The sequence below is a fragment of the Annulohypoxylon truncatum genome, assembly GCF_022578515.1.
Source record: "Annulohypoxylon truncatum strain CBS 140777 unplaced genomic scaffold F4807scaffold_4, whole genome shotgun sequence".
In the NCBI taxonomy this organism is placed as follows: domain Eukaryota; kingdom Fungi; phylum Ascomycota; class Sordariomycetes; order Xylariales; family Hypoxylaceae; genus Annulohypoxylon; species Annulohypoxylon truncatum.
This window is the reverse complement of record NW_025953790.1, coordinates 562,654-583,996: the sequence shown is the minus strand read 5'-3', so window position 1 is coordinate 583,996 and position 21,343 is coordinate 562,654. Positions and strand designations below refer to the sequence as shown.

Sequence of the window (21,343 nt, the reverse complement as noted above, 5' to 3'; positions counted from 1 at the left end):
GAAGTGTTGAGTCGAAAGGCCAAACCACCCTACTCGAAGCGACAACCCCTGTAGCTTTAAAGAGTTTACCTTGGTACGAGTCAAAGCGTTTGAGGCACAATTGCCACATCATTCTGGCCACATATAACTTTTTTATTCCAAAGCTGGGATTTATCGCGATCAAACCTAGATGGGCCAGATGGGTGCAATATTGTACTTGAGAATTTGTAAGCGGTTAAAATAAACTCGAGTTACGCGGCTGCTCGGCACTTATAAGGATCGAATCTAACGAGCGGCCCGCTTAATTAGACAGACTCTATGTGGATACTTGAGTACCTTGTTTTCTTATATCGTAGACCTTACTATCGCCTCATATGCTTCCTTTGAGAGCTGCAAGGTGGTTCTTAGGGTATCACTAGAGAGCTCAACAGCAGGGCTATCCAGCAGTGTATCACATGGACTAAGATACCAGTTATTATTGACATTATTGACGATGAAATGCGATTAATAATCCATAGTAAGGGTATTGGGAGGGTTGATAGGTAACCATAATTCGGTAAGAATAACGTCAATCGCCACAGCGAGGGTCAAAAACTTCCTTTAATCCAGGTAGCAAATGCTACTTAGTTTTATGCGGGGGTTGCATTCTAGAATACAAAGGGATAAAGGGCAGGCACCAACAAGCCTAATAGGAGTTGGACCTAAACTACCTTTTATCCCTCCACCCAGTATTTCTAGGATAGGTAATCCATAAGACTAGTCTCGATTTGGCTTAGACTCCGCCAAGCGGGACCCCTGACGAACGCTCCTCTGAGACCAACACCACTTTGCGTGTAACCACGCTTGTCAGCAGAAGAAAGATCATCATATATCTCTGATTTCTAATCGTTCTCTCCCCGAGCAAGTGGTGTAGGTTTGTATAAATACTAGAAAATGATCTATCTACTTTCTTCACCTCGTCAGTCTCATACTCTCCATCTCAACCTAACATCGCATCTAGTATTTCACGCAGAGAGACCCTAATCCGCTCGAAACAATGTCTTCTCAAAGAGCTCTTGTCATAAAGGCTGCAAAGGTCGCAGCCGTGATCCCCGATGCTCCCGTTGCTAAGCTTCGGCCGGGCTTCGTCAAAGTTAAGACCGTCGCCGTGGCTCTGAATCCTACTGACTGGAAGCACATCGACGGAGTCGGGGCTCCTGGCTGCACCATAGGTTGCGACTATGCCGGTATTGTCGAGGAAATTGGCCCGGATGTTACGAAGCCATTGAAGGTCGGCGATAAGATTGCCGGCTTTGTTCACGGTGGTAAGTTTTATCTAGGCGAAGGGCGGTTATCAATAAGCGAGAAAAGGAGTGCTTCGTCGAATTGTCATGTGCTAACTCGTCTACGATAATAGGAAATGCCGACAGACCCGAAGATGGTACTTTCGCTGAGCACATCGTGGTCCACCCTAGCCTTGCCATCAAAGTCCCCGACAACCTCCCGATGGAGGAAGCAGCGACGCTAGGTGTCGGCGTCACCACCGCCGGCCAAGGACTTTACCAGTCCCTCGGCCTCCCCTGGCCCAATGCGCCGGCCGAAAAGCCGTTCCCGATCCTGATCTACGGGGGCAGCACCGCAACCGGCACGCTCGCGATCCAGTACGCGAAGCTATCCGGCCTCCAAGTTGTCACCACTTGCTCGCCGCGCAACTTTGATCTCGTGAAGAGTCTCGGCGCCGACCACGTCTTCGACTACAACTCGCCAACCGCGGGAGCTGACATCCTCAAGGTCACCAACGGAGAGATCGCCCACGTCTTCGACTGCATCTCGGAAGGAAACTCTCCCGCCATATCGGCTGAGGCTATTGGCCCTAAGGGCGGGAAATATAGCGCTCTTCTACAGGTCGATTCTCCTCGAAAGGATGTCACCAGCGCGATGACTCTGGGCTACCTAGCTGTCGGCGAGTCGTTCTCTAAACTTGGCATGGAATTCAAGGCTACTGCTGAGGACCACGAATTCGCCTCCAAGTTCTGGAGTGTTACTGAAGATCTGTTCGCTCAGGGCAAACTCAAGGCGCACCCGGTTAGTCTCCGTGAGGGTGGCTTAGACGGGATCCTTGATGGTCTAGAGGAGCTGAGGCAGGGCAAGGTTAGCGGCAAGAAATTGGTTTATAAGATATAAGTAATCTCCAGATGGAAATACTTGAAGTTCTTAAACTTCGAGCAAAATTTAATTATAAAGGTTTAAAGTAGGATAATCTCAACTTCGTCTTGGTGATCATATACATCTATCCGGTTGGTCGGATTACTTGGCCACATGGTAGAGTCTCCAACCAAAATTCGACCTTGGTACTCATACATTGGTAATCCATCAACCGATTCGTCCTTGTACACCATAGCGGCAGCAACCTGCAAGGCCATTTCGACACCACTTGTGTGTGGTAGCATGGCAAAAGCATCGAATTTGGTCGATTTGGCCACGTCCTCCGTCTTTGCCATGGTAACCTTCTTCGGAACTTGACCGTGCAGAATTGTCACCGCGATGGCATACTGCAATGTGCATGGACGTGACAGCCGAGACACCTGATAAGAACCAAGCAACCTTCCGGCAGGAAGGCATCGGGCTAGCTTGTTTCTGTTCCTCGTGGCGCAGGATCTGCGAATGTCCGGTATCTTATCGTTCGCAAGAAACGACAATGGCGCCCAACGGAAACCAGGCGATGTCATTCGAGGGGTTGACGTAAAGATAATGTCGCTAGGGACTCGTCCCAGGGCTTGGAAGAATAGCTTCCTTTGTTGCTCAAGGTCATTCTTGGCAGCGAGGAGAGGCTTGACGTCTAGGTCGAGCAGGTCGGCGATAGCGATAACCTCATCGCTCGCCCTCGACGTACTTCGCAGCCGAAGCATATGTAACATTTGCGCCAAGTCTATTTCTTTCCCGAACTCCTGCCCTAGTATATCCGTACGCATTAGCATCCTAAGAAATTGCATGGAAAGTGTCTGGATGACGGGATTGAAATCTTGCTGGCAATAGTCAATTATGGCATCGTGGATGTCCTTGGAACTCGCTAACGTGTTTCGAAATTGGAAAATCAGCCGCGCTGGGAGAATTGTCTCTGGAAGTGTCCACAAGCGTTGCATCCAAGGTGATGTCACTATTGCTAAAAGAGTAATCTCCAGTGGTGGCCACCCATCATCATTGAAGTACTTTTGTCTGATATGAGAATCAAGGACGATTGTGACTGCACAGTTCTTGTATGTTGCGTTCATCAGTATAATGGCCTGGATGCGGGCATCGTCTTGCTCTGGGACGCAGAGAGAGTCGATCCAGATATACTTGAAGCCAAGAGCGTGTGCCCTCTCGAAAAGACTGGCGACGAGACAAGTGGGTAGACCTTTCTCCGTAGTGCTACCCATCCTGTCAGACCAAACATGGGAATACGCAGCGTATCCACCAAAGGCTTCTATCTCTGAAGAGTCGCTAACTTGGAGAGAGATATTGCCCTGCTTTAGATTCCGGGGAATCGACGTTACCTCTTGTTGCCCTTCAATAGAGATAACCGGAATCTTCCCTCGTCTGAGTAAAGCCGTGACATCGTATAGGGGTGGTTTTAGATGTGAGCAGCTGCAACCGTGGATGTCATGTCTAGGTTGATATGAAGCCTCGTCAACCTTATAGGCAACACAGTAAAGTGGTGAGCACCTTTTATGAGTCCTCCAAGGTGGTTCCTTTGTGTTGAAGTAACGGGCAAATTCGGCCACGGAATAGCCGTACGTAAAAAGGATTCGTGCCATAAAGGGACACCATCCACACGCAACAAGACGATGAGCCAATCGATTTTCGCTTTCAGCCGTATAGCAACCCATAAACCCACGCCGTAAGGACCTTGATTCCTGTAGGAACGTCCTCTCGGTATTGATACTTCCACCAACCAAAGTAAGTAGAACACAGACCGAGTCGACCTCATTTGGGGCTGTTCGCACTCCTATCGACGTGCCTCTACGGCGATCTATGTCATTCTCCTGCCAGTTACCGAGCTTCAGACACCATGTTTGGATCTCAGAGAGGACCTCAGCAATCTCGCGGCATCGATTCTCCTTTTCATGGACTGGAAGGCTTTTAGTTGAAGACCTCCAATCCTTCCAAAGATCAACTAAAAATCTCGTTGATATGATTTCTTGCTTTCGTCTGATTCGAATATACTTATCGGATTGGATTCGGCACTTAATGATCGACTCAAGAGCTCCTAAAAACAGCCAACTCTGAAGCATTGGTAGCGTGTCTTTGCAAAACGCAGTGTCCACTTCAGCCCTTTTCATTACTTGGACGGCATCTAGGCTCCATCCTCGTAAGATCGGATATTCACTAAATGAACAAACTGGGTATTTTGAGTGGTCAAACTTCAGCCATTGTATGGGAAATAGAGGCTGGTCCTTATAGCGAAAAGGATCGAGACCATTGAAATGATCCATTTTTTATAGAACGAAGGCACTTTTCTCATGAGATAAATGTGAGAAACTATAATCGCAGCCTCCAAATCGGAAATCAGTCATCGTTGGGTTGCATTGGACGCAACCGCCACGTGGATGACATCCGGACGGCGGTTGAAAGATAATTATTGTAATTTAATGGTTAATCTTGATTGGCTAAGAGAACACCACGGGCATTTATAAGCTATGTTTGAGCGCCTATCTATATAAAATCTTGAAGTCAGTCGTTATATCCTACTAACCGATCCTTAGAGTCTCCAGCGGGACATTATCGGCAAGTATTGAAATAGGTGCGATGGTGATATCGGTAGCGTACGGTCCCAAAATCACCCCTGGATTTCGCCTGAATACTGATAGTGGTACAAACACCTATATTGTACAGATTAGAACTCGGGGTGGGCCATTGTGTTATAATGACTGTTCTTAACATCTGTCCACGAGGTATCCGGCTTAGTAAAACGTCGAGTTAGCTTAAACTTTTTTATTGCGAATGTGTTCATACGAAATTTCAACATCTAATAACGGCTCGTCCCGTATGAGCCACGATTGTGTGTATTTGTCTCTCTTCGGCGAGTATCCCTCTCATAGCGTCTATGCTCCTGCAAATTTAACGCTCATTCGTCATCTCCATCTCCATCACCCCCTTCTCCATCCATGTTATACTTCTCCTCCAAGTCGGGGTAGCCGTAGCTTTCTAGCGTGAGTTCGAACAGCATTTCGAACATATCGTCCGGACGGAAGAAGAACTTGCCCATCTCGCCTTCCGCCGTCTTATCTTCTTCATCGTCATCCTCATCTCCGTCCTCCAGCTGTGCGTAGACGAACAACAGCCCGTGGTCCTCCAAGTCATCCTTGGTGACGACGATGAACGACTCGGGTCTCCAGCCGGCGGATGCTGCGCCCTCTTCCGCGGGCTGCAACTCCTTGTCCATAGCTATGTGTGCGTTGATGATGTCGCGTAAGGTCTGGCCCGCGAAGTTGGCGGTAGGTCTGGCGGGCCGCACGAGCTGCGAACTCTGCTCGAACTGCGACTCCCAATCCCCTTGATGCTTGGACGCTATCTCTTCTAGTCGTGAGTTTGGCATGTTGGGAACCATGGTGTACAGAGCGATGGACGACTCCTGCGTGGAGCATTCGTGCAGATCTCTCACCAGCGCTGGTTCCGCGTGTGGGATGCTGAGGTCAAGCTCTGGAGATGCCATGTTTGTGGTGTCCGGTGTTAGTGATTGAGGTGAATGAATCTGACCTTAACTTGGAGAGTGTGAGTGAGCAAGAGAAGAGGAACGGTGTGACCGAATTCTTATCTTTTTTCTTAAGGCCGATTAGCTTCTAAGCTTGTTCTTCCAGGGGGAGGTGAGTCTCGCTAAATAAGCTTTCGGGTTGGTTGAAATAGGTAAATGCCTAATCGTTGGACGTTACACGGGATGCGGGGAGGGAGAAGAAAGAGCAGAATCTCAAGCAACAAAGGATTCACTATCTGAATAAAGTAACCTCTCTATTCAAGTAGAGAAGATAGTGTAATCTTTTAATGAATATTAGTCATTATTTTATTCAATCAAGCAAAATATTGGCTGACACAGCCTTACCCCTGAGCCCCTTACTTTAAGAATAGGGGTTCCACGGAAGGCGTCAACCTGGGGCTAGGGATGGATACCTAGGTATTCGTCAACGTAGCATCTTAATACCTACATTTTACATAACATCAGATGATTGACAGGACAGTGGTGATCGGTCGATCTGAAGTATCATGTAGCACAACATGTCCGCCATGTGTGGTATGCTTTGAAAGTTCAGACCGGTTCAAAAGTTTTATAGCAGCGAGTTACACGAAAGTCCTAAAACTATTAATATAGATTACAGTATGAGGGTTTTAAGGACCTAGGTAACCTGTAGGATAGAACTTACTAGTACTGTGGTTTCATTCCTGCGGCAGGTCACACCGCATCCAATCCTCTCACATCATCAATGTCTTAGCCTTGGTAGGTGTTGATCCCGACTTCATAAGGTGTTACTTTACAGTCTGAATCCCTGTATTGGTTTAAATATATTGCTTCGATAAGCCGTTAGCAAAAACAAGACATATCGTTCCTTCCACAATATGCGAGTAAATATCGATGGACGCTAAACTGGTGTAACAGCTCTTATAGTGAATAAAGCGATAAGTCATTTTTAAGGAAGGAGCTAACTGTTGAACATTCGTAAAGCGCTACGTTAGCTATTAGTAGGATTTAGACATGTTCTTATGTTTATCGGTCCGGTAATTGAGCCCCCATTGTATCATGAAACACTTATTGGTGAAGGCCTATTTGCCTCTTGCTATGGCTTGGATATCCATGTTGATATACATAATATTAAAGGGTCATGGGAATATATTGATTACCTACCTAGGGACGTACCTACGTAGTATCTCAGCTCAGTTAAGTCCATCCAGGTCATCGATTCCAGCCCGCTAAACACCCAGGCTTTCTGCCATGGCTACCTTTCTTAGTGCGCTATATCACTTCTACCGGAGCTTCATTGTAATTCCATGTCGTAGTTCAACCTGTTATCCCCGTTAATTCATAGCCTACCTACTTAGCTTTTGAGATAGACGTAGGTTATAAGTGCCATATTTGTTGTATTAGAATGTTAAGTTACTAGGAGTAGGAAGAGATCCATAGGTAGTACACATATACCCCTGAGATACAGGGCGTAGGTAGGCTCTCAGCCACCGGATATTCCAGCGTTAACAACTACTGAATCAACGTAGGAAGATGACATGTGTTATCCTGGACCAATTCAGACATATCTTTAAGTACCTACCTAGGTAGGCACTAGTATCTTCAGTCCGTGAGTATCTAAATAGATAGACCTTGAGTGGTGTGAGCAGGACCTACAAAAGGTTGACATTGGACATTTGAAAGTATGGTATACACTTAAATCTCATCATAATTCACTCAAATGTGCCTAATATTCAGAGTCAGGCTTGTTGGCTCGTTTCAAATACATCCCAATAAATATGCACATCCGAGTAGATAATCTCATTTGTAACCGCATCGCCACTCGAGTCCTAGATATTTATAGACAATGATTGACAATCCTTATGTTAGCAATACATACGGAAGATGACCAGGATAATCTAGATATTGGATCAACGCCCTCAGAATGACACGAATATGACTTGTTCCACTGCTTCTGTTCCTGTCCCAAGTATAGACGCACGTAGGTGACCAAAACAAGCAACGATTACGTTAGGAGAATGTCTCAACGAAAGAAAGGAGGTAAGCAACAGCGGCACAGGAAGAAGAGGGTGTCGAGACATCCCAATGCCTTCTTAATGATAGTTTGTTTAACGCCATGGGAAGAACATAAATACTACATCGACATGTCGAGTCGGTAGAGCTTTTCACGTCTTGGTCTCCCAGCAAGCTCTGCTATTCGCCTCAATACACTCATAAGATATATACATATCTACCTACATATAATCACTTACCTAGATATATATCAACATGAAGTTTCCGGCTGTTTACGTAGCTCTCGCCGTATTCTCGGCGCAATTTGCACTTGCCAACAATGCCTCCATCGAAACCACGGGACAGGCGGCCGCTCCTATAGCTTTCGTTATAAACTGCGGTGGGAGCGGCACCACGAAGGGTGCTGGAGAAACATGCAACACAATGGTGATTTCCAAAAAGCCTCCAAATGATCTCTATCAAATGAAGTCGCATTTCTAATACTTACTGACCCCTAAGTGCTACGGTATCAACTGCAAATTCAACACTAAGATCTACAATTACGACAACCCGTCAGACTCTACCAAGAAAACTCGGCGCACACGTGCAGGCTGTACAAATGGCAAAGGGAAAAACAAGAATCCTTGCAAGGGTAACAAGAATGGGGACTCATGCGACGAGTTCCCCTTCGCTTCAACTAAAGAGGCCGACACGAAACAGCAATTCTATCGATGTGTGTCTGCCAACGATAATTCGAGCCAGGGCGGCCAGTTAGGAAACCTCTACAAGAACAAGTGCGGAAAGAAGTCCTGTGAGTTCCAGCTTGGCTTCAGCAATGAATCCAACTTCCAGTACTGTAAGCCAAAACCGTCGTGTAAGAGCGATGGAAACCTCTTCACGAAGGGGAACAAGCCGCTCAAGCGCGACCTCGAGGGCGATGAGGAGATCACCGTTAAGCCCCGGTCCACTGGGGGTTATTACAGGCTGCGTAGTGGAGAGACATTTTGTGAGCTCTATCTAGCTTTCTACTCATTAGATGAGTTACGCGCTAATCAATTCTCATAGATTCCCCCAGCGACTTCGAGATCGGCACCCGAGCTGTTTACCACAACTTCAACAAGACCGTTGTAGCTGACCTAGATGCTCGCGATCTTAACGACGAAGATTATTTCAATGCCTTGGAGATAGTTGAGGATGAGATTATCGAAAAGCTTTGAGAGGGAGCTTCGATGATCAACTCTTCTATGAAATGCTGAAGATATATGATACTTCGGTTTTATGTATTTTTCAAGTCAAATCGCGTCAAGTTGGTGGAGGACCATAGCCATTCGTTTCATGAGCCAAATCGTGTATGGGTAACAAGTGCTTATTCTTATTTTACTATAGTTATAGATAAGTGGTGCAATTTATTCGAAAGGGCAGAAATACGATTTACCCCGTTTTTGCCAGCCTACCAATCTCTGATGCCTTTGTATGTATGGCCTAGGCACCTTTATCACGTATAAATTCCTAGGTACATGTAACTAGTAGAAATACCGTTAAGGTAATTAGGTAATTTGATAATCGCGATAAATTTATTAGATAATATAAAATATAAACTCTTACATCAAAAGAAGTATTGCTCCAATCATTGCCCTGTCCCCTAATTACAACGCAGTGCCGAAGGCACGGGGAGATGTCACAAGCCAGTTTTGTTAAATATGATTATGTACATGTCTAACCTTCTTAAGAATCAAATCTCATTCAATTTAGTCCCTACATACTACAAACCTAAATGACTACTTTAGATAAATTCTTCCTCATTTCATGAATCCAGGCTTCCCGTCTCCGCTTGAACTGGTCATGGGGTTCAACTTATCCAAGATACTGTGATGCTCTTTTTCTCCGGATTCTGTGGCCTGCGCCGAGTGACTCTTACGAGTATGCTCAGTTTCCCGTGTAAGATCCCTTCCTTTATCATTCGAAGGGTCGAATTTCCCAGGGATCACTCCGGTGGATTGATCTTCGCGGCCGAAATCCTTCTTGTCATGCATGGATGAAACGGCCCCACGGATGCTCTGCGGCTCACCTTCAAAAGCATCATAGCGTTCTTTCTGTCCGCTCAGAGTGCCGCCTGACTGTTTGTACTGGTCCATGCTGACTGGCGGTAGAGAGGTCGTCTGATGGTGTTGTGCAGGGTTGTGGTGAGTCTCATGGATTGGAACTGTGGTGTGTACAACACTGGGCTGAATAGTTTCCTTGTGTAGGACAGGCTGGATGGTCTCGTGTATGTGACTGGTATGGAATATTAGTCGAGTGGCAATATAATATTTGACAATGTGTAAACTTGCTGGTGAACACGCTCCCCTTCGATCGCTGGGGCATGGGCCTGTGTATGGACTGTATCCTTAACCCTGCGTTCATCTTTGAACTTTTCTCCCTCGGACGCCAACGTCTTCTTGACGTCTTCGTGATCCCGATGGTCAAATTCCCTATGCTGGACGTTGCCGATCTTGTGTTTGTGCTGCTCGGGGAGGACCTCTGTGTCATGAACGGGCTGCACAGTGCGATGAAAATGGTCCTGATGTATCTCCTTGTTCACGGCCGTGTTGATATCTTCGTGCTCCGTCGGTTTAACCGTTTCACGCGTGACAGCCGGATCAACTGATTCATGGACGGTAGTATCATGATGACCGGCTTTGCCTATGAAGTCTCGGATCGTTTCTTTAGTCTTGTTCATTATGTATGAAGTTGAGAACTAATTAGGGTTAAATGTTGAATATTATGATGTTACTATACTTGAGATATTGGAAAGGAAGAGAGCTATTGGGCACTTAGACATAATTGGATTTAGAAGCCTATATATATGTAAGATCATTTACTACCCAGTTGACGCAATGGCTACCGAGTTCCACCCTAATGTGTCTCTAGTAGGTACCGATTCATTCTTGATCAGGAATTGCTGAATTCGGCCGATATTTTTGGAAGTATCCAATCAGGAAAGACCGGCTAAACTGGAATAGAGGCCTATACGTCAGGGGTCTAGTGCCGTTCAGAGCCATACTGACATGTGATCAAGATCGAAAGATGTCTACTTTAGTATAAATGCGAGACAAATCCATTTTTCCATGGGAATAATAATACATTGCTTATTGATGATGTACTGATGAAAAATGATATTTCAGCTCGCCAAGTTTCCCTCATAATATGTTCAACCATGAATAATAATCGGAAGATCGCACGTGCTAGCGTTAGGTAAATATCAGACAGACTCTAGGATTTACGAGCGAAAGGCTAAAAGATAAATTCACTGACTCGGTTATGTCGTAATCCACAACAGCTAAACCTAAGCTGCATTATTAGTCACTCTATTTGCAAATAAAAGCCGGTGATAACTATCTAAGCTACCTAAACACAACAATGGCTCTATTTTGGCGTATGCTGTTTATTTAAATTGTGACGTCTTCCGCTGGTTATTCTATTTTGGTAAGAGATACAACCACAAGCGATGACGTTTAATTCATGATTTGTCCACTTCTTACAACGGGCTAAAACTTAATAATGATGCGTCATCTTCTCGTTTACGTGTAGTCCTAGGGAAAAGTCACAGTCTAGTCCAGCTCAAGTCCATATTCAGAGTCATGATTATTCTCGGAGCTATGATCATTGCTTCCCCGCGCAAACATAGAGGACCTTAACCAGCACCGCTTCCGGCTGAGGTACTCAGTCAAGTAGGTACCTAGTGGGTTAAGATTAATTCCTCATTATCAATATCTACTTTGAATATTTCCCCCCGTTATGAAATGGCTAAAGGCTCACCTTCGGAGACGAAGATACAATAAAAAAGATGGCTTGGCCTCTACAAACTCAGACGAACCAAGATCACGTACTGCCACATACTCGGGGTCTCATGAAGATTATACGAATAGGGGAAGCTTGACCACTGACCAAAATCATTCAAAATTCTCCCCGTCTCTTCCTACAATCAGCAGCGAATCAGATAGTGGCGTATCGCACGACTGTAGGAAGGATATGCCAGGGGATATCGACACGGAAATTCCATCAAAGACGGATATACCACCAAGAAACGTTCCTACGGCGCCCATTCTTGGAAAAGCAAGAAATCAGTTACCAGAAGATGAAGAGAAACGCAAATTGTCAGATCTACTCATGAGCGAAAAGAATAATACTCTAGCCGATGGTAGAAGCAATTGCCTCATGAAAGGACAAATCGCCGACATTTCCAACGTTGAGGACATTGACGAGGCCAGATCATGTTCTCAAGGTATGCACAATACCTCCCATACATTTTACACCAAACCTTGCTCAAACGCTTCATAGCTGTAACTCACGAAACTGTTCGCCCGTATGTCCACGAGATCAAAGAGGAGCAGATACACCGTGAGATCCACAACCACGATGTATACCACCGAGTCCAGCCTGTTTATGATGTAGAGGTGTTGCCTGCCCGCCATTTCGTTCCAGGATCCGCGGGCGCCCTAGTGGAAGTGTCCGAAGACGACCTACCGGAGTGCACTGGTTCGAATCAGAAATGGCATATTGGCGAGACGCCACCGCCCGTTGTGTCATCTTCGATGAATCAGCAACATTGTACTGTCAAAAGGAAAGATTAAGGGCGAAGAGAGTCCCCTATTATCAGGTGGCTAGGATTAAGGGTTACTATGGTAGGTAACCAGGTCCCTGACTGATCGGGGATAGGGCCACGTGTTTATAATGACTAGGTACACACTATATAACACTACGAATTCATTCACTGGTATTTCGATATTTATATAGGTGATTATATACATGAGTAAAATAGGAAACAGTGAATCTTTAGCTAAGGTTATCTATCTAACCCCTGTCTAACCCCTGGAGTCATACCCGGTGCCTTCTTTTTCCCGTTGCCAGGTCCCAGGGGTACATGAAGAGGAATAAATATATACAAAGGCCTCCCCGCATGTCTGCAAATGTAATCAATTGTTATTCCCCCATAGTAGATCGAGAAGAACAAGACTTCACGATGAAATCTCAATCGGTTACTACCTAATTACCTTCTTGGGGGACCAGTAATGATTTCTTGACAGAGGCTTTTTACGACCGCGTCTGTTTCCGTCGCAACACCACGATAATGATCTTCGCCTCTGTTCGCTGCAAGCGAGCACCAAGCGAATAAGGTGTGTAGGTTCGGACGCTGTCCAGGATCCGACGCTAGGCACCTAGCGACGGCGAACGTCAAATCGTCGTCAAGCCAGGGATTTGGCCCGCCCTGGCTACCGACTGGAAGAATCGCAGTGGCCATTGTTTCGATTCTCACACCCATATGATTTATCTCTGTGTGCTGCCCCTCACCCGGCCTAGAGACTCGTATGTATGGATTCATAGTAATAAACTTGACCATGGCCTGCCATGCCGGTTAGTAAGTGACCAAAGGGCTTATTGAATCATTTGGGCAGGTGTACATACCTGGCCAATATCCCATACGTTGCGCGCCACGCCATGACGATATGCACCATGCGCAAAAGTCCACTCGCCGGCCAGACCGAAGTCGACGAACTTTACAATCGGTGAGATTCCGTGCTCTGGTTCGGGAAGAAAGTCACCCATAAGGACTTGGTTTAGGTTAGCTTAGCGCTTCTCTAGTTGGATAGGCATCGATGAATAGGAGATATCCACATACTATTCCCATGGTGAAGGTCTTTATGTTCAATACCCGAGGGTGGAACGCCCGGTACTGGGACTTCGTCCACTACTAGGTCGTCCGTGCGATTATTGGGCCACTACATCCAACGAAGAATCAGTACCAACCAGAAAGACAACGTAGTCATTGTGTATCATGTTATGAGGTTGACTTGAGCCGCTGACTTCGCGAGGAGAATACGATGAGAACGGCAGAGCAGGATAGTTGAAAACGACATTTGAAGGTATTACTTACGGCCAAACCACAGCAGGCTCTTACCACTATATTCCTATTAGCACAAAGAGCATTAAACGGGCTTAAGATATTCCTTTGCACCATAAGTGAACCGGTTATATCGAGAAGTTGACTTACAGCAGAAGAAGAACCTCCAGAGTAAACGATTCGGGAGGTATTCTACTCCAAGGTCGGAGGCGTTGACTATGAAATCTGCCATCGTGCCATTTGGTATCCATTCTAATATAATCCACTCGCCGGTTCCGCTGTTGCGTCGGATAGAAAAAGCTTCTGGATCATCTACTAGGGGATTGTTTTCGATGTTGAGTATTTTAACTATATGCTTGGCGCCGCGCAACCTCTACACATTTCCGTAGTGTTAATTCAGAGACTCGATTATATTCGCTTGTAGTCTATTCAAAAAGTAGGTACATACCGTCAGATATTGTCTCTCTGACCTCATCATAGACATTGCGTCCCTATTGCCGAAAGCTTTTTTTACTAAGAAATCCGTTAAGTCCGGTCTACTCGGATCGGTATATCGTACGTGATGGGCAGAACCATAGCTCCCAGAGGCGATCAATTTTCGGTAGTGAAATCGGGCGTCTCGATCAAAGCGTTCCTTAAGGAGTTCGCACGTCGATTCTATATCGGAGCTCATTTTGTTTCTAAGTGATGTGGGAGGTCAAGCAATGGCGTTGTAAATATCGTACACTACTAATAAATTTCCTTGATTTTAACTAGCAACCACTTTGATGTCCCACCACATCTTCTACTGCGGATGATATCTCAGTATGACCATTGTTCCTATGATAGGATCAATCAATCCTATTGCGGCCATGTCGAACAAGGAAGTAGGTCTCAACCGACGAAATTTTCTTTATCCTAAACAATGAGTTCTGAGAACAAGGTCCACCTCGGTTTGATGATGGGTCGGTACTCATTACATCGAGTTGAAATTTTATGTTCACTATTATAAGATAATGTATAATTAAATTTATATTTAGATCAGTAAAACTAAGAAATGAATTTTCTGCCGCAGTCTCTTGTTAAGCCTAAACCAACTAACTTCACGCGCATCTAAGTAAATCCTGGTCAAACCGGAGGGTTTCAAACGACTCCAAATTCTCGCAAGACCAACGATCCAAGGATATATTCCTCCATTCTGATAGATCAACTCGTCCACGCACATGGAATTTATAACGCACCCTCTCCGCACCCAGAGCAGGCCTCCTTTCAGTATCTAACCCGACGCAACGAGCTTGTTTCGGAAACAACTCCCAACGTCGTTACGCGGCCGATTGTAGATGGGGGTGCCACGCTAACCTGTTCTCTGGCCGGCGAGCCTTATTCTAATGCCGAATAACATGAGATACAGGCGAGTGGCAAAGCCTTGTCTTGCTCCAGGCGTGCTGCCGATACCGTTGAAAGACTTGGCTATGGAAGCGTCGGAACCCATGTTCACATGCAAGACGGCCGGGTAGGTCCGATATACGGGCAAAGAATCAGTCCATCTTTCAAGCGCCTTGGACGGGAACAAGTCCGAAATAATCCGAATTACGGATTGCTATCTCGCCTTTGCTGGATTACACTGCATGTCATACGGGAAGGATGCAGGGCATCTGGAACTTTGAGGATCTCCCGTGTTTTACCCCTTGCTAAGTCCGCATGGAGGCTAGATCCTTTTGGGGATATATAATAGCGTCTTATTACCTACGAAATATTATTTGTCAAACCCCCTCAGCTCCTCTTAGTCGAGGTCTTGAATCAAGTTATCTGTAGATGGAGTTGGTATCTGAACTGTTCACAATCGTGTGAATAGTTTTTCCCGAAAAGGATGTTATAGCCTCACGTTACCCAAGGGTAACGATACGTACCTCCTTGACACATCATAATATCAAGCATAACATACCTGACTATAGGTCTTCTTCAGCCTAGAAATGTCGATATCTACTCATACTCTATCAAATAAATGAATCTTGATAAGTAAGCCTCGAGTAGAATAGCTGAATAACTCACTTGAATTTCCGGGTGGGGGTGCTATACAGAGATCTAACGGCGTTAAGGGGTCTCTCATTCATTTATTAAGCTGACCTCACCCCAATCGGGTCGGCTACCGAAATCCTCGCTTCAGCACGCAGCGCTGCGGCACGTATCGGTATTTGAATATTAGCTGCTTCGTTAATTTTGCAATGCGCTGTGCCCTCATTTTTCTGTGTCAAGTCCAGTTCGCTATCGTTTTGTCATTCGTAGATAGGAGTTCAGGTGTGTTTGATCTGTTGCTACATCGAATCTCACCACGATGTCGAGTACTCTGGTTCACCGGCGAGGTCAGCTTACTCATTTTGGGTGCAACCTCGGTTCGAGCGAGTGACCGGTTAGACATATATGTATGAAGAACCAAACAGTCAGTCCGTTGCGTCGCGGTCCATTTTAACCATCATCTTACTCTTCAAAACTTGCCCCTCTCGCAACATCAAATTGCCTTGTGATCGATGCCCACCGCCAGATCCACGTAATCGTCTGATACCTTTATTCAGACGAGAAACGCCAAGAGTGACAATATGTAGAGGCATAACTAGGTACTTTGTGACTGAAGCGCCGCAAGCCGGGAGTCTTTCGGCCGATATCAACCCAGAGCGACGGTAACAAGGTGGAGGTCAGCAAATATTATCAGATTTCTCATCGATTTTCCTTACGCTAACGGCTTGGAAGGCCTCTTCGTACCTGAACGATCTTGCTCTAGTTTTTTGAGCCCTGGCAGCCCAGTCTTGTTGGGGGCATGAAAGAGGGGAATGCAAGCATAGGTTGTCAGCGACTGCTTACCCGACCCTATGGCGGTTGCAGGCCTGCAGCCTCGACCCTGCTGACAATTCTCCTCTTGCATACGGCACAAGCACGGCACAGACATGTCCTGCAAGCAAGCTACGAGTCTCTGCATTAGCCCCGAAAAGAAAAAGAGCTCTTTTTCTTCCAGCTTTGCCGGTTTGGGGATGTGGGCGGCGATCCGTTGTCTTGCATGTAGGGCGCTCATCTCGACCGAGAATGAGGTGATGGGATATCCTGCTCAGCGACTCCCCGTGTATGCGACTTTGGGCACGGCTATACGAAGGAGGGCCGCTCCGGCCCAGACTGCGATGCAGAGATCCAGGTTGGGCTATGAGGCCGGAGAAGGCCTTAAGCGGTCTCCAAACTCCGCGCTTTCGGCCATTTGCGGGTGGCCAGAAGATTCATCGAACTTCGCGTAAAAGCTTAAGGGCCAATACCGAGCCACACGAGTTGGGAATGTTTGGCCAGGGGTAATGAAAGTCGGATATGCGGCTCCGGAATTTGTAGCTGGTCGTAACTTAGGTCAATTGCTCTAGTATGATAGTAAATGTTTAGGGCTAGACGAGTGGGTTGGAAATAGGCAATCAAGGGTAAGTGTAGAAAGCGGATATTAACGTATCTATCGGAATTCCATGAAGTCGGGAAGAAAGGTCTAGGCTTGGTCTAATCAATTTGGCTCATACCTTGACCCTATCTTTCCCCCTATTATTTCCTACGGATAGGGGTAACTCGCCAATATATCCCTATTATTCCCTATAAAAATAGTCACCAATAATAGAGAGCCTTAGAGTTTATCTAAGGGTTTTATGATGAAGTTCAGCTCTCGGAATCATTGATGTCCTTCGATGTCACCGTCGCTAACACAATAAATTGATCCTAAAGAGATTCATTAGAAAGTATACCAACTACTACCTATACCTAAATGCTTCTAATGTATCACTTGATTGCTAAAAGTAAAAACAGGAAACAAATTTAGAATGTTGTCTGGTCGCGGCCATATGCAACACGCTCCATTCCTCATCGAATGACTAAACCGTACAGCAGTTTGGGAACGAGATGAGTCAGTGTTTAAGACCCCCATCAAGACCTCCACATTCCAATGGGGGAAAAAGCATTCGAGTAACACACGACTTATCTGCTTCTGCAACCATCTTCGGTCACCTAAATAATCATGTCTCGGTATCGTTGAGTCGAGGCCTTCGAAGACTCAACCATTTTAGGTGGTTTCAGAGTAAGTATGCACTTTCTATGTAACGAAGAGCTTTCTAAATACTAGCAGTATTGTTCAACAAACACCGTGCCCACTCTTTGAACAGATATAAGCGGATACTTGGATGCTCTTTGTAGATATGTACGTACCGCTATCATCAAGACTTCGATGCTTTCCACGTGTAGCACTCCCCATCACTTGTTTATGGCTTGATTATGTTTACCTTTCATTCATCGTCATCTACTTGCGATGACGTTGAATTGGACTCCGTGATCATTATTCTTCCGGGCCCACACAATTGGACTTTGGGTGGAATTGATGCTACCTACCTGAGCAGCTAAGCATGGGAATGCGATAAGGTTGATTCGATGTGCTTGATTATTGAGTCTCGTGACCGTGTCCAGTGGATATGGCCATAGCAGAAGAAGGCTACGTAACAACGAGAGAGGAGACGCCCTAAGAGGCCCCGTTACCCAACTTCAAAATCCGAGCTATCTCCAAGCGGAAGAATCGCGTGGTCCCAGATACTGGTGATGTTAGGTCGCAGGAAGCCGGTGCCAGAGGAAACGTTCGGGTTTCCCAGCAAAGAAAATCTCGCTACAGCACATGGTAAGCGGCCCACTAGGCCCGTCTAGGAATCGCGATTGCACGACTCTTCTAATTAGCGCAATGATTTACGGGACCAACAAAGCATCCCGGACCGAAAGCACGGAGCCTGCGGTCCATAGCGTCTAATTATAAATGACCGATGTGCTCATACGGTAAAGATATTCGGCTCATGATGCCAGGGGGAAACCACCATATATAAGAGGTGACTCTCTTTTAGTCACACTTTCGGACTTGAGCGACATCAAAGTTGGAGGATTGAAAGAAAACATTGGGATCGCTGACTGAATTCTCTATCCTACGTACATAATTAGTACGTATGCGAAAAGCGAGGAATACAAGGGAGAGAGGCTACTATGGTACTTCCATCGCTCTCCAAGCCAGGATGTTCGCCAAGCATCCTGTAGGAGGCCACGCGAAAGCTTGACTTGACAGCTGCTGTGATCGAGTTGCTGACACCGTGCAAGGTTTTGGCCAGTGACGAGTCTGAAAGTCTCGATCTAAAATCGCCGCTTACCTAGGCCTTATCTTCGTGGTCAGACAGCTAAACTCAAGCCAGTATCCCGCGCGTGCCAAGCAATCATGCGGCGACTGTTTCAAGAAACAACCTTGAAAAGAGGCAGATGAAAAAAGACGCCGCGCCGGCAGACAACGGCAGACCAGTGGCCACATACGTAAACGAAGCGCTAAGATGGTGGCTTTTTACCTAGACGAGCTAGGCCAGCAGATACGGCTAGGAAGACGGAAGGCCTAAGAGGCGTGCTGACAAGGGACAAGGGCAGGGGATGAAGGCTTAGCCCCTGGGAATCCGTGGATCTTCAAGTAATCCAAGCAAACCGACAAACTGATTGCCGTTCTTAATGACGTATCTGGCAATGGTCGACGAACACTAAGATGTAAACGTGCCTAGCGCCGCGATTGAGCGTCTCTTCCTTTCGCCGCAATCTAAATTTTCTCAGTTCATGTCTTCTTTCGTGATCGTTGTCGTGTCTTGAATCATCGCGACGAATCCTTCATATTTTCTTTCCCTTTTTACCCCAGAATCTGCGGACGTGATATTTTAAAAATCCGTAACTTTTCGTAGGTAATCATCCCCATTGCCATCCTGGTGCTCCGCTCTTCTCCACTCGCTCACCTTAAGACACACCGGGGATCGTGATGTCGTTACATGAGTTATCTAAGCACGACCAGGCTTCCAGGTCAAGAAGGTCAGAAAGGTTAAGCCCTGGAATAAGAGGATTTCGTTAATGACATCCACTCCCACCCGTTAACCACCCATTTACCCCACGTAAAAGTCGGCAGTTTGGCATTGGGTAGCAAACAGGTCGTCTCCTATACATAAGTACAATACATCTCTCGAATTCGAATTGGTTACCGAGTTGTTGTAGCGAGTCCCCTTCGACGGTTGGAATGAAACCCTCCGCGGTGTTGGGAGTCTTAAATGTCTTGGGTGTCACTGTCTACGCAGTCCAAGCCGGTATCACGGAATTTTGCGGTGTTTTCTGTCCCTCTCTTTCTCGTGCGGCCGTGGAGGTCGTGTGCAACCGGTGTAACCCAACCGCTGACCCTTTTTATGGATATTGTGGGTATTTGATGGGTCTTTATGCGCCGTAGTCGATAGGCTAGACCTGACGGGTCCGAAGCAACCGTGGATAGGGCAGTAATTGAAACGAAGGTCTGGAATTAATATATGGCAATGTGGTAATGTGGTAATGTTTGTTAGAGGTAACAAATGCGGAGGCTGCGGAGGTAGAGGTAGTACCTATAGTAAGAAACGCGTCAAGCACAGGTCGGTAAAGTACCTAAAGCTGCTGAAGTTACCTGCTACATAGTAAGGGATACGCGGTAAAGAGCTACGCAGTACGTAGGAGGGTATCAAGCGAGGAAACAGCGAAAAGAGCGGTTGAAACCTCCCCCATACCCCCATACTTCCATGCGACTCCCCCATACAACTCTCCCCCAGCTTCCCCCTTCCCCCAAAGTCTCCTCATTATAATTGCGCCCCTCTTTATGACATCATATCATAATATCTTTTGCTGAGGCTCATGTTCACATTCGTCATCTTTACTTTGTTTGTGCATCGTACTTTTTTTTCCAAATCGTCTTAGCCGCGACTAGGCGTGTTTCCCGAGGTCTCGAGGTCTCGATTCTTTGTACCTATCTTGGGGAAGATGTGCTAGGAAGGAACTGTATGTCTGATATGTGTGTACCTACCTCTTACCTTGGCCACTAGGTCTAGACGTATGTATGTGGTAGTGGGTATGTGAGTTCCACCCGCGTACGGAAGTACCAGGATATTTACTTTTCTTTTCTTACCTGTAATTTTTCTTAGTTCTTCCTTCAATTCCCCCAACCAGATCTCCAAATATTTCACAGCTCCAGGAAAGAAAAAAAACAGAACAATGAAATTAAACCAGACAATTATTTCCCGCATTCCCCAGAAAAAAAAAACATCAGAAAAAGTCGGAAAAGCGTGTGCCATAGGCTTGCATCGACATGGGGTCGTCTGACATGAATCCTGCATCCGGTTCACCCCAAGGGGAGCCCCGGATTTGCTAGGAAGTCCAGCCTACCAACGTACCAACGTAATCGCCATCTCGTCTTGTCGGGTTTCTCCCGATTTCACACCACCATCGTGCCTTGTTGGCTGAACTGGCTGAAGTAACCAGGGAGAAAGAATATTCTAAACCATCTATACCATCTAAATCAGCCCAACCTGCAGCTAGTGCTGTCGTCATACCTGTGGACGCGGGTTGATGGACCCGTTCGAACTGCCTCTTCCTTCTTAGAAGCCCAATTTCCATCCCGAATTCCAGCCGCCAATATGACCATTCGATCTTCCCTCCAGCCCAATGCATCCCTGCTTCTGCTCCCTAGGGTTAGTCCTGGCAGCGTCATGTACTGGAAAACGCAACGTACAGGGTCCCAATGTTCCAATGTTCCAATGGCTCCAATGGCTCCAAGGTATGTATCTATCTAGCAGTCTAGGTAGTATAGCACTAGCCGTAGCTATCGAACGGTTATTCTTCTTGTTCCTTTTCTTTGTTAGCCGTCGAGGAATGGGGATGGAGACACCGAGATAAGTATACATCGGCTCGTACCTACGTATATACAACATCGAACCCCCATACACCAGCATCCG

General features: G+C 46.3%; 7 protein-coding genes across 7 annotated transcripts; 3 read left to right on the top strand and 4 right to left on the bottom strand.

The window, feature by feature from the left end:
• The first annotated feature begins 697 nt into the window (after window positions 1-697).
• Window positions 698-2,173, top strand: F4807DRAFT_263404 (oxidoreductase-like protein). Its single transcript, XM_047994497.1, has 2 exons — window positions 698-1,283; window positions 1,376-2,173. The coding sequence occupies exons 1-2, from the start codon at window positions 1,016-1,018 to the stop codon at window positions 2,140-2,142; spliced, it is 1,035 nt and encodes a 344-aa protein (XP_047857903.1). The 5' UTR covers window positions 698-1,015; the 3' UTR covers window positions 2,143-2,173.
• Window positions 2,174-4,454, bottom strand: F4807DRAFT_263405 (uncharacterized protein). The gene has a single exon (XM_047994498.1). It carries the CDS (start codon window positions 4,431-4,433, stop codon window positions 2,205-2,207), a length of 2,229 nt encoding a protein of 742 aa, XP_047857902.1. The 5' UTR covers window positions 4,434-4,454; the 3' UTR covers window positions 2,174-2,204.
• Window positions 4,455-4,917: 463 nt separating this feature from the next.
• F4807DRAFT_410895 (uncharacterized protein) lies at window positions 4,918-5,866 on the bottom strand. The gene is made up of 2 exons (XM_047996646.1): window positions 5,756-5,866; window positions 4,918-5,703 (listed from the first exon to the last, which is right to left on the bottom strand). The coding sequence occupies exon 2, from the start codon at window positions 5,651-5,653 to the stop codon at window positions 5,066-5,068; it is 588 nt and encodes a 195-aa protein (XP_047857901.1). The 5' UTR covers window positions 5,654-5,703; window positions 5,756-5,866; the 3' UTR covers window positions 4,918-5,065.
• A 2,073-nt stretch (window positions 5,867-7,939) lies between these two features.
• F4807DRAFT_456724 (uncharacterized protein) lies at window positions 7,940-8,880 on the top strand (the record flags this gene model as incomplete). Its single annotated transcript, XM_048000925.1, has 3 exons — window positions 7,940-8,110; window positions 8,183-8,669; window positions 8,729-8,880. The coding sequence occupies 3 exons, from the start codon at window positions 7,940-7,942 to the stop codon at window positions 8,878-8,880; spliced, it is 810 nt and encodes a 269-aa protein (XP_047857900.1).
• Window positions 8,881-9,385: 505 nt separating this feature from the next.
• Window positions 9,386-10,436, bottom strand: F4807DRAFT_410894 (uncharacterized protein). Its single transcript, XM_047996645.1, has 2 exons — window positions 9,994-10,436; window positions 9,386-9,937 (listed from the first exon to the last, which is right to left on the bottom strand). The coding sequence occupies exons 1-2, from the start codon at window positions 10,380-10,382 to the stop codon at window positions 9,463-9,465; spliced, it is 864 nt and encodes a 287-aa protein (XP_047857899.1). The 5' UTR covers window positions 10,383-10,436; the 3' UTR covers window positions 9,386-9,462.
• Window positions 10,437-11,674: 1,238 nt separating this feature from the next.
• On the top strand, window positions 11,675-12,280 carry F4807DRAFT_470741 (uncharacterized protein; the record flags this gene model as incomplete). Its single annotated transcript, XM_048002851.1, has 2 exons — window positions 11,675-11,927; window positions 11,984-12,280. The coding sequence occupies 2 exons, from the start codon at window positions 11,675-11,677 to the stop codon at window positions 12,274-12,276; spliced, it is 546 nt and encodes a 181-aa protein (XP_047857898.1). The 3' UTR covers window positions 12,277-12,280.
• A 412-nt stretch (window positions 12,281-12,692) lies between these two features.
• F4807DRAFT_470739 (kinase-like protein) lies at window positions 12,693-14,223 on the bottom strand (the record flags this gene model as incomplete). Its single annotated transcript, XM_048002850.1, has 6 exons — window positions 13,993-14,223; window positions 13,695-13,917; window positions 13,578-13,603; window positions 13,323-13,422; window positions 13,109-13,254; window positions 12,693-13,046 (listed from the first exon to the last, which is right to left on the bottom strand). Exons 1-6 carry the CDS (start codon window positions 14,215-14,217, stop codon window positions 12,693-12,695), a joined length of 1,074 nt encoding a protein of 357 aa, XP_047857897.1. The 5' UTR covers window positions 14,218-14,223.
• Between the last annotated feature and the right edge of the window lie 7,120 nt (window positions 14,224-21,343).